The sequence below is a fragment of the Sinocyclocheilus grahami genome, unplaced genomic scaffold (assembly GCF_001515645.1).
Source record: "Sinocyclocheilus grahami isolate Dianchi unplaced genomic scaffold, SAMN03320097.WGS_v1.1 scaffold223.1, whole genome shotgun sequence".
Classification (NCBI taxonomy): domain Eukaryota; kingdom Metazoa; phylum Chordata; class Actinopteri; order Cypriniformes; family Cyprinidae; genus Sinocyclocheilus; species Sinocyclocheilus grahami.
Genome location: NW_015505402.1, coordinates 1204448 through 1216524, shown reverse-complemented (window position 1 = coordinate 1216524; position 12077 = coordinate 1204448). Strand labels below are relative to the sequence as shown.

Genomic DNA, 12077 nt, shown 5'->3' with positions numbered 1-12077 from the left:
AATAATACAAAAAGCAATGTGTAACATTTTACCATATTTAGTGCACTTTTATTTGTTCCCCACAAAATAGTTTTTTCATTAAATGTTTGGTTTTCTAAAATTATTGTGCACTGATTTTTCTAGAATAACTTTTGCTGCCGAATTATCCACTATTCTAGTTTATGATACATTTTTGTCATAGATTATAAATATACATAGTCCTATATTTTTTCATATTTGTTTATTTTAAAGTCTATATCTAGTAGATTGTGAAAGAATGATTATCAGTTCCACACACAGAGATATATAAATTCTACATTTATTTAAATGAGGGAAAAAAACTTCACTGGTATCGGATCGGAATCGGTATCGGCCAATACAGAACCCTAGGTATCGGAATCGCTATCAGAGGCAAAAAAGGCGGATCGGAGCATCCCTAGCGCCAGCCAATGAGATTGTCGTTTGCGCATTAGTTCCGCCTACTACAGGAAAACCCGGCAGTTCAAAAAAGCTGAAGAATTCCAAAGGAACTCCTTTATTTTTACAGGAAAATACAACAAAGTATATCGTTTACATGTAGCGCATCAATTCTGCATGTTATGCAAGACTCTCGCTCGCTCTCACTTTTTGCGCGTGTGAGAGAAAGCGTCAGCGAGTCGTCCGCCTTCACACTAGAGATTACGTTACGCCAAATACACAAACACAGGTGCACTCGCTGCGCATCCATTCAAATGGATTGAAAAATATCACAGATCGCTTGACGGAGAGTGAAACTCTGAAGTGCTCAGTCAGAGTGTTCTGTGAGTGAAAATATATCTGTGCTAATCATATACTGAGCCTCCAACTCACACACTGGCGAGTAAAATCTGAGAATTGATTAGCCATCGGCTAATATTAGACATCATTTAGTCGCCCAGAGTGAAGATTTAGTCGCATATGCGAGTGATTTACTCTCAATTTAGAGGGTTGACAGTCTATGTATGAGCACGAAGTGCATTGTAAGCGCTTTGTGTTAAAAATGGCAAAGCACAAAGGTAAGAGAAATTGATGCGTAGTGTATTATATCTGTGCAACAGTTATTGAGCCTTTGTTTTAACAGTTTTAAATTTCAGTTACTGTGCACCTTAAAAACTATTTATAGTATTTTCTATGCCCGTGTTTTGTTCTCACAGACACTCGGTAGCAAGTAACAAAACAACATTAAACTCCAGCAAGAAGATAAAGTCCTTTTTGCAAAATCATAGACATGCATTTACAAATCAAGTATAATGGGAACACAGAATGATCTTGGAGAGAGCTTTTTCCGAGCTGACTGCTGTAACCGAACGCGACCAGGGTTTAACGTTAAAGGCTGAACGAATGACTGACAGCCACAGCGGAGAAAAGAGTTTGTGTGAACTTTAATGTAAGGACTTAAATATTCATATGTAGCTCACATTAAGCTATCGTATGGCTTCAGAAGTAGCACAGAATAATTCACACAATCGAAAAAAATAAAATAAAATTCTCGGATTTTTTTATCGGCTCTCTCTGACCGATACCCGATCCGAGAAAAATGGCAGTATCGGAGCCGATAACCGATATGAATATCGGATCGGCGCATCCCTACTTTATATCTATTACCCAACTGCTCTTTGTGCATGACGGAAGCCTTTACATAACCAAGAGATATTTTTGTAACAACAGTTGTTGGTGTCTGAGAGTTTTACTAATAACTCAACTCGTTTGAAATCTCAGAGCCTCTTGGAATCTCATGGACGTTCTTAAATTGCTCTCGTTATTCCGTGTTGATTCCATTGTTTTGGGATTTCTCTCCATGGTGAGATGCCTGGTCCCTGTCAATATATACAATAGCTCTGACTCACACAGTTTTCCTTGACTGGTGTTTGAATCAATGACAGGCTAACTCGTCCCTGCCATGTTTATCGCAGGGGATGCACAACGGATTTCGCTTAATGTGCTTTTGACTTTTATCTTTTATGACCATTTTTAGCCATGAGCCTCACGTCTCCACCCGTTCTCAGACATCACTGTCAGTCTGGGTTCTGAAGTTATTGGTCCACAGTTCAAAAGCAACAACTTCAAGCTCTGAATCCCACACAAATCTGTTATGATTGAAGAAACTCTACCTCTGTCGAGTCCTTTATACAGAATATGTCCACTTCAGCATTGTCAGAGGACTACACGCTTGCGTATGTATCTGTTTCATTTATTATTGTTATAATATTAATAAATAAAATTATTACACTTCCTTATTTTTTTCTAACAAGGTGGAGACACCTGTAAATTTCAAGGTAAATATGGTTTATTATGGCTAATCTTGTCATGATAATATCCAATTACATGTTGAGTATACCTACTTGTTAAAGAGCTTATATGATGCGATTTCAAGTTTTCCTTTCTCTTTGGAGCGTTACAAGCTGTTTGTGAATAGATAAGATCCCTAAAGTTGCAAAAACTAAAGTCTCAAACCCAAAGAGATATTCTTTCTAAAAGTTAAGACTCGTCCACGCCCTCCTAAAACGCCTCGTTTAAACACTCCCCCACATGTCTATGTCACTGTGTGGGAAGATTTGCATAACACCGCACAAATGTATGCGCAAAGAAAGAAGGAGTAACTTTGATTCTCGCTGTAGTATTTTTACGGTCGCCGCCATGTCGTGAAGAAGCTGTGTGTTTCGTTGTGAAAGCGAAACTACTTTGTTTGGTCTTCCAAAAGAGGACACAACTAGAAATCAGTGGTTAAGTTGTATTTACAACACTGTTCCAGAACAGTTCAAACCAAATATTCAGATGTGTGCAACACATTTTACGGAGGACGAGGACTGTTTCCTGGGAGAGTAGCCTACAGTGCCGGTATTCCGGTGAATTCAGTCCCCCTGTTTCCCCTTCAGCACGTATTGCTGACCCTATACAGTCTATGATGCGGACACATAATGCCGACTCACAGCCTGTAAGTATGTTTTCATATTTAAAGGATTTGCCACTGATGATTCAAACGCGAGTTTTGAGCCGTGTAGAGTAGCGCTTGTTGTTTGTCATTTCTCTGATCACAAATACAGACATGGTTTTATGTTTACGCGGCGCGATGCAACGCAACGCGTAAAAAGACCGTATAAGTCATTATAATCAGTAATTATGTCCCCACTGGATGCAACAAATGCCTGGTTTGTAATGGGTTTTATTGTTTTTGTGTCGTCATATGGCATCATATGGTAAGGGGCGTAACATTTCCGTCATGCGCTTGAGGTATTCGGCCAATCACAACGCACTGGATAGCTGGCCAATCAGAGCACACCTCGCTTTTCAGAACGATGAGCTTTGTAAAAATCTCCTTGTTTCAGAAAGGCGGGGCATAGAGGAGAAACAATAATGTATAGTATGTGAAAAATTATGTTTTTTGAACCTTAAACCGCATAAACACATTACACCAAATACACAAAATAATGTTCTTTTTTAGTAATGTCATATGACCCCTTTAATACATTTCTCTGACTCAGAACCTTTGCTTTGGAACTTAGTAAGTTAAGTGCGTTTTTCCAAACCATTAGTGTTGTCTGGATGTCCTCACATTTTCTCCCTCTCTCCATTAAGGCTTCGCAGTTTTTGCCAAGGGGATTCCGAGGTCATGTTTCATAATTAATGGAGTTGTTCGCTTTTTATCTCCAGGGATCCAGTTAATTACACTTAGGAATGATTGTCTGCAGTCCGGTGTTTTGTTGTACTTTTTATTTGAGAGGACCAAGGCCGTCGCTTGAATTCACATGGTCCAGGGAAGATTTTATGCAGTTGTCCTGCCCCCAGACAACGGACCCAAAGATGACCGCTCAAGCTGTGACCACACAAGCTCAGTGTGATTAGAAATAGTTATCTTCTAAGAATTCAAGAAAGAACAGCATGTGCAGACAACTCATAAAATGTGTGTAAAAGACAGAGATTGTGCCAAACGTGGTTGCTTTCAAAACACAAAAAAAGAGATTTAGAAGGACCTTTCTGTACATGAACAGTCCTCATCTTTCTACATTGCGCAGAGATTCCTAATAAACAGTGTGCATACCTGAGAGCATTAATTAGTTATTATTTGTAATGTTAATCAGATTAATCACATTAAATTGCCAAACATAATCAGATTAATTCCAGACTGCATTGGTTGTTTTTTTTATCTTTTTTTCTCTCTTGTAATTTTTCAACCATCTTCAGGCTAACATTTTCCATATTTTGCCAATTTAAGCATCACATAAAGATGTTCTTTGTTAAAGAAAGAATGCTCTCCTCCTCTAATAATCATTAAATCACTGCCTTGCTCTGGTTGGATTGTGTCAGTAGTGAACTGTCAATCACAGTCAGCATGGAGCCGCCCATCTTATTGTTCAGAACAAGAACACTTCATTCTTAGACTATACAGTCTTTTAGAGGGGCAGCAAAAATTTTATTTTATTTTTTTTTTTTGGGTGTGTCCGACTCAAATATGTTGTTATTTGTAGTCTGAAAGTTTATTTTCATTTGGATTGTGATGTGCGTATTACGCCATATACGCTACAGTTCAAAAGTTTTAAATGTTTTTGAAAGAAGTCTCTCGTGCGCACCAATGCTGCATTTATTGGATCAGAAATACAGTAAAAAGAGTAATATTGTGAAGTGTCATTACTGTTTAAAATGACTATTTTCTATTTGAATACATTTAAAATGTCATTTATTCCTGTGATGCAAAGCTGCATCATCAAAATCTTTTCAGCATCATAATTCCACATGATCCTTTAAAAATTAGTTTGCTTAAGAAACATTTCTTATCATTTTCAATGTACTTTTTTTTTTTCAAAAACTGATACATTTTTTCAGGATTCTTTGATGAGTTCAAAAGAACAGCCTTTGTTTGAAATAGAAATATTTTGTAACATTATAAATATCTTTACTGTCACTTTTGATCAATGAAATGTGTCCTTGCTGAATAAAAGTGTTCATTTACAAACTTTTGAACAGGAGATATATCAGATAATGACTGACAACAATTTTGGTGAAATCAACAGATCACACTCATCGCTTACAAAATGACAGTGTGAGCAGTCGGTGCTAAACGGGGGGGGGGGGGGCTGATTTAAATGCAGTGTGAACAAAGCCTGCATGTTCATATAATAATATAACTTTGCTACCATCAATGACAAATCTTAGCTTGAACTTGGAAAAGACTTCTTTGGTCAAGGATACCAAGTTACATGTGAGAATATATATAATATTTGCTCAGTGCAATTTTTTTTTTTCTCAGAAATATTAATGATGTGAGCTGTACAAATAAAGCCATGTCAAGACTCATTTAAACCCTCTTCCTCTGTAGATTCGTGTAAAAATACCCCCTTGGTGCTGATGGTGAAACACCGTTCTTTCTTTCTTGCTGTCGGGAAGATTGGGACTGACAAAACGGGACATTCCCAATCTGTCTCAGCCGTCTGTTTTTATTTTGCAATATCGACGGTGCTTGATTGCCATAATGGCACACAAAACCAGAGTGAGGTTTTTAACTCGCGGGGGAGTTGGCGTACACCTTCTGTGAGCTCGGCAGTAGTAGCCACATCTGAAAGAACCTTTGAAATTAAGAGATCATTTGTTTTTAATGAAACTCAGCAGTAGTTTTCCTAAATCACGCACACATTCACCCCTAATGTTAAAAAAAGACCCTTTTGAATCCGAATTGTGTCTTTTTAAAAGGGCGATGGGGGTGAAATCGACCTTCAGTACCGATCTCAACCGTGCCAGAGCCCTCGCACGCCAGGCATAAGAAAGTGATCATTGTAAATCATGGTAACAGCTCTAAATTAGCTTTTGCTCTTTGGAATGACATCAAGTAACATGGCCTTCTTTTGGATGGTGCTGATGGGGTTGTAGGCGTGAACTTCCTCACACCAACACCTGGTTTGAGTTAAAGGCTGAATGTGTTATTATTAACATGAAAAACACTGTTTATGAGCTGTAAGAAAAATTAGCCTTCTGGGGTCACTGAAGTTTAATCAGCAACATTTGTAGTGGGATTGTATGCAATGAATAGCTCAAGTTTTTGTTACAGAGTAACAGAGTAATGTGATTCAAAGTAATGCTCTACACCCAAGTATTTTATCACATCTGGACTGTTGCGATGCCTTTGTCTCATGCTAATGCTAATAGAATGCGGTTTTACTGTGTTCTTATTCCTTAAAATACAGAAATTATGTTGGAGCCTTGGCCTAGCGTTTGGTGCTCATGTAGGCAGCACACGTTCGAATCTGGCCCAGAACATTTCCCAAACTGGTTCCTTCTCCTCCTCCTTCCTCTCCTGTTCTCTTTTGTCTATCCTGCCAATACAAATCTGGACAATGCTAAATTCATTGTTCAGTATGTATTTATGTTCTTGTGTTTGTTTGTTTCTTCAGTGATGCTGCAACCTTTCGATTATGATCCGAATGAGAAAAGCAAACACAAGTTTATGGTACAGTCTCTGCTGGCCCCGTCTGACATGACCGACACTGAGGGAGTGGTGAGTACTGATCCATGCCACCTGCTTTCTCAAGGTTTATTCTCGTTCACTTGTTCAGAAGCATTTCCTTTTGGTTGCATATGCTCCTCTTTTAGTAACACTGTGAAGCTTGTATTGTAAGGTATTAAAAAAACATTGTCGATGTGCTAAAAGCTGATGTCTTACCAAAATGTATTTTAGAATTGAATTCATAAATGTATAAATATATTATTTATATACCTCTATAGTATTTATTAATATTTAAAATGAAGTTTTATTTTTGTTTACATTTTAATGTTAGTAGTTTTAGTACTTCAGCTTGAACTTATTTTATTTCAGTTAGTTTCCAAGACAACATTTCAAATGTTTTATTTATGGTTTAAGTTTACATTTTTTCAGCTAAAACTTGTATAACAGCACTGGTCATAAAACAGTATTTTGCAGTTTTTTTTAGTGTTTCAATATATAAGCTTCATAGAGAGTTTGCTGCAGTGCCAGAGAGCAGTAATATTATGATAACCTCCAGAATAGAGCAACAACATGGTGCGAGTTTTCTGTTCAAGTAATACAAACAGATGTCATATAACTCCAACGGTGTTTGATGGGGCCCAAGAGTACGATCCAAATCTCATGTTCATAACTCTTTTGAAGCTTTCTGAATGATGCCCCAAATAGAGCATACTGAAAATGTGTGTGCATGTGCAGATGTAACGATAAATAGGTTATGAAAACGTCAGGAATGGAGAAGCAGAAAGAAAATGTAGAGCAGAGATCTGGCTACGTATTCGCTGTCCTGAGCTATTTCCACTTTTCCTGTTGATGGCTCTAAAGCTCAGCTCCAAAACCAAGCGAACTGCCTCACCGTCTGCGGTGTATTCTAAGATATAACTACAATGACTGATTTGAAACTCTCTCAATGGGCAATTTAATACAACTAATATCCACAATTGGCATCAGTTTGCTTTTGATATTTTCTATTTTCTATCAATATGCTGTAGTACTTTTATTAACTACATTTCTTTCGGGAAATCTTCCCTGGCCTTCATGTCGGGAATGAGCCTAAAAATGCTGTGTATGTACGCAGGTCACTAGGGTTTGTAAACAGCTCATGAGGTGTTTATTTGGTATATAATCATATGTATGCGCGTGTTTACATATGTTGTTCTTCTCTCATGCAGTGGAAGGACGCCAAGCCCGAGGATCTGATGGACTCCAAGCTGAGATGTGTCTTTGAGATGCCCGCTGAAAATGAGAAAACAGTGAGTGGATTGGTTTTCATGTTCTTCCTCATGTTAGCGCTGAGCTTTAGGCAGTTTATGAAATGACAAAGACAGCAGGCATGACGCCCTGTCCTAAAACTAATAAGCAAAACAGATTCTTAGCGCTCTTATGGATGAATTTGCTCATGAGTCTCTCTGTGTGTGTGTGTGTGTGTGTGTGTGTGTGTGTGTGTGTGTGAACCTGATTATGGCCACAGCATGAAATGGAAAGCAATAAGATATCCTCCAGTCTCTTAAAGTCGGAATCATCCACATTGTCTATGAAGTCCATGGCCTCCAGTCTGGATGATGGAGAGGTGAAGAAGATCATGGAGGAATGTAAAAGACTGCAGACGGAGGTGCAGCGGCTACGAGAGGAGAACAAACAGATCAGGGTGAGTACTGTTTGCTAATTGCGTTCTCTCAAATGTCATAAAATATAATCAAACATATTTTCTTTGAAACTCAAAATCCAAATGTACTTAATGTATTTGTCAGTTCTCAGAGTAATATGACATTATATACACTACAGTTTAGAAGTTTGGGGTTGGTAACAGTTTTTAATGTTTCTGAAAGAAGTCTCTTAATGCTCACAGAGGCTGCATTTATTTGATCAAACATACAGGAATATTGTGAAATGTTATTAGAATTTTTTTTTATTTTCTATTTTTATTTTTTTTATGTAATTTATTCCTGTGGGGCAAAGCTGAATTTTCAGCATTATTACTCCGGTCTTCAGAATGATACTTCAGACATTTTAATTCAGAAACTTATTCTAATATGCTGATTTTGGAAGAAACTTTTTATTTTTGTAAATGTTTAAAACAGTTGTGTTGCTCAATATTTTTGTGGAAGCTATTTTTTATTATTATTTTTTTTTGCAGGATTTTTGATGCATTACATTTATTTAAAAAATAGAAATCTCTATAATTTTTTTATTTGAAATGTAACATGATAAATGTCTTTACTGTCACCTTGAATTATTTCTGAATAAAATTATTAATTTCTTCTTGCATAAATAAATAAATTAAAATCTGACCCCATACTTTTGAATGATAGTGTATACAGTACAGAACAGCAATCTCTTGAATTTAGATTAAGTATACTTGAATTAAATAAATGACTGGAAATAGAAATTAAATGTGGGTTTTACACACAAGTGGTTTTTGGTCAGTTCTTGTATGATCACTTCATTTACTAACTTGATTTTAGAGGCAATGAAAATTATGCTTAAATTACATGTAGGCTGAGATCAAATAAAAAGGTTGAAAGTGGCATTAAAGGGTGCACTTACTCTAAATGCTGTGTTAAATTAATTACAGGGATTTTGTCTTTTCTTTAAAGCTGTTATTATGCATTTTAATTGATTTTCTTCCTCTGATGTCCACTTAATATATTTTATTGTGCCTAAAACAGAGTATTTAAGTTTTTCATGGCAACTTTGGCCCTTTGTCAATGTTCAGGCTGCTTTTAAGGAATGCTATATTTATATCTGCCACCCTGCTCTCTAAGCATATAGACAATACAGAACTGCCAAACTGATCGACCAGATGACTTTTGCTCTTGTTCACATATTGTTTAAATTTGTAACGGCCACAGGATGTTGAACATACCTAGAGATGGAACTGAAGATAACCTGGCCTTACTCATCAGCGCTGTGTGAAGCTGCAGCTGGGGACCATTACTGCTGCTTGTTTAATGAGACAAGCACAGGGCCAAAAGCACTTTTCATAACTCTCCATATTATTTCTGTCATCTAACTATCTTTATCTCTCTCTCCGCCCCTCCCCCCATATCCCCTCCCCAGCAGGAAGATGATGGTCTTCGGATGAGGAAGGGCACATTAATGTCCGCTCCGCACTCATCTCCAGCAGTGAGAGTGAAGGAGGAGGGGCTGAGCACCAGGGTGATCGCTCTAATTGTGCTGTTTTTTGTCGTGGGTGTCATCGTAGGCAAGTTGGCCTTGTAAAATCCAAGAGAGCAGCGCTACAAGCATGCATTGCGGATGAAACGAAAACAAAACAGACAAGCAACCAATGCAGAATTCGTTTAATCCGAATGCCATATCATTTGGGTAGTTTTGGATTAGTGAGGTGTGTAAAATTAATAATAAAGAGATCAAGGAATTTCATCATGTTATGAGCAAAGAAAAAAAAAGTACAAAAAAAAAAAAAGAATAATAATCTGACACAGCTCTTGCCTCAAAATTGTGAAATAATTCTGGCCCCTCTTCCTTAATCATTTCTGATGCAAGTTCAAATGGATAACAAATGTCATCGATTTTAACCACTAAAAATGCCGTAGGGATTTTCTAACACCAGATGTGCGATTGAGTTGTGGTAGAGTGAATGTTGTTTTATCACTTTTTTTTTCTCAGTGGGTTAGAAGCAAATTGAAACTGTGTACAAATGCTAAACCTCTTTGAAAAGTGTCACATGTGCATTTAATTTATGCATACCCAGACATCCTGCATTAAAGCAGCAGTTCACTGAAGTTCAGTCTGTATATTTTCAATCACTGTCCAGGTAAATGATAAAACAAGCCTTCTAGTATCTTCCCCAGTCACACTGGTGTTAAAATAACATGCATTTGAAATCTTCCATCTGTTCAGTCCAACTGATATGTTTGAGTACCAACAGGTACTATGATTCAACATATACTTCCTCGGCAAATGAGATGATAACCACTAAATATCCACGTTTTTGTAAAATGTCACGACTTGTTTCACTTGCAGTCAGCCACCAATTGACGTTCAAATGCCAAAACCACCACAAAGTCTTACTTTGAAGTGGCTTGGGCGACACAATTTGACTTTTAGATTATTTTTGGAATTCAAACATCTTTAATTGACAGCAAGGAAATGGACTGTTAGTGATATTTCAAACTGCTGTTACTGGGGAAGTGGTGAAACCGTTTGGCCATTCACCAACTCATTTGCTCCAAAAACCATTTGAAACAGTATTTCTCTGTGAACTGCTGTGTTTTTAAGTAAGGTGCAGGGCTGAAGTCTCTGAAACCAAGACTTCCGATGAAGCTTTGCACAAACCGAGTTCCCTGTCAGAATCAGAATAGATTTTTCACCTTTCTTTATTGTCGTTTTCGTTTGGTGAGGGATATGTGCTTGAATGCATGGCTCTGTTGAGAGCAAAAAATACTTTATATTTTATTAAGCTGCTCCATAGGTGAAATGTCCTTTTCAGGCCCTTTTATCACACCTCTGTTTCCATTCTGCTACCTGTAGACCGGAGTTAATTTATTGATCAAGTCATTATATACAGTAATAGTGCAGCTGCTAAGCGTAACTTTTGATGCACCATGTACATGCAACTGGTTGAAGGTCTCTCTCCCTATGAACTTTCTATCTGAAGATGCCACGATGAGAGTTTACCATCAGGTCCATAAACACTGACCCCCTCTCACTTTACCCTCCAAAAAAGAACAAAAAAGTGGTTAAAGGTATAGTTAACCCAGACTTTAACATTTTGTCATAATGTTCACGTCGTTCCAGCTCTTTTTCTGAAACACAAAAGGAGATGTAGGAAGATCTGCTCTATTTTCATATGAAGGAAAGTAGATGGTGATTTCTGCTCCGAAGCATGAAAAAGCACCATATAGGTATCATAAAACTCATCCAAACAAATTTGCGCTGTATTCCAAGCTGTCTGAAGCCATTTCAATAGCTTTGCATTTGGCATTCAATGTGATATATTTATTTCTGAAACACAAAAGGAGATGTAGGAAGATCTGCTCTATTTTCATATGAAGGAAAGTAGATGGTGATTTCTGCTGCGAAGCATGAAAAAGCACCATATAGGTATCATAAAACTCATCCAAACAACTTTTGCGCTGTATTCCAAGCTGTCTGAAGCCATTTCAATAGCTTTGCATTTGGCATTCAATGTGATATATTTGAGATTTTGCAGATGATATTCTATGTTGATGAGATTTGGTGTACTGTATGAAATGATACATTGAGATTTGAGAGCTCCAATGTAAGGTTATAAGTGAAAAAAGCTTAAATTTAATTCTGTTTTCTACACAAAGGTATGTATGGATTTAGCATGTAGTGCACAGTTGTTTGGATCACATTTATGGTGTTTTTGCTTTCTTTTTGTCCTTTTTTGGACCTTTTCAGGATAAATTCCCATTCACTTTTATGGAAAAGAGCAGCTTAGACATTCTGCATAGCAGCATCTTTTGGGTTTCATGGAAGAAAGCGAAAAAATGAAGTCGGAACAACATAATGGGGAGTAAACGCTGACAAAATGTTGATTCTTGAGCCAACTATTTCCTTAAAAACTGACACATGTGAGTATTGTTACCTGTATTTTAGCCATGCCAAGCCTACACCTCAT

At 37.3% G+C, this 12077-nt stretch overlaps 1 protein-coding gene across 3 annotated transcripts in view; it reads left to right on the top strand.

Moving 5' to 3' along the window:
* Nucleotides 1-10446, top strand: part of vapb (VAMP (vesicle-associated membrane protein)-associated protein B and C) — a 31833-nt gene extending 21387 nt beyond the window's left edge. For 2 of the 3 annotated variants that reach the window (XM_016287607.1, XM_016287606.1), the window contains exons 3-6: nt 6381-6484; nt 7642-7722; nt 7941-8117; nt 9530-10446. In XM_016287607.1, the coding sequence (XP_016143093.1) occupies nt 6381-6484; nt 7642-7722; nt 7941-8117; nt 9530-9691 (524 nt within the window). In that variant the 3' untranslated portion in view covers nt 9692-10446. The remainder of the gene's footprint in view (nt 1-6380; nt 6485-7641; nt 7723-7940; nt 8118-9529) is intronic. The other variant, XM_016287608.1, reaches the window with a different exon arrangement.
* Nucleotides 10447-12077: the final 1631 nt, after the last annotated feature.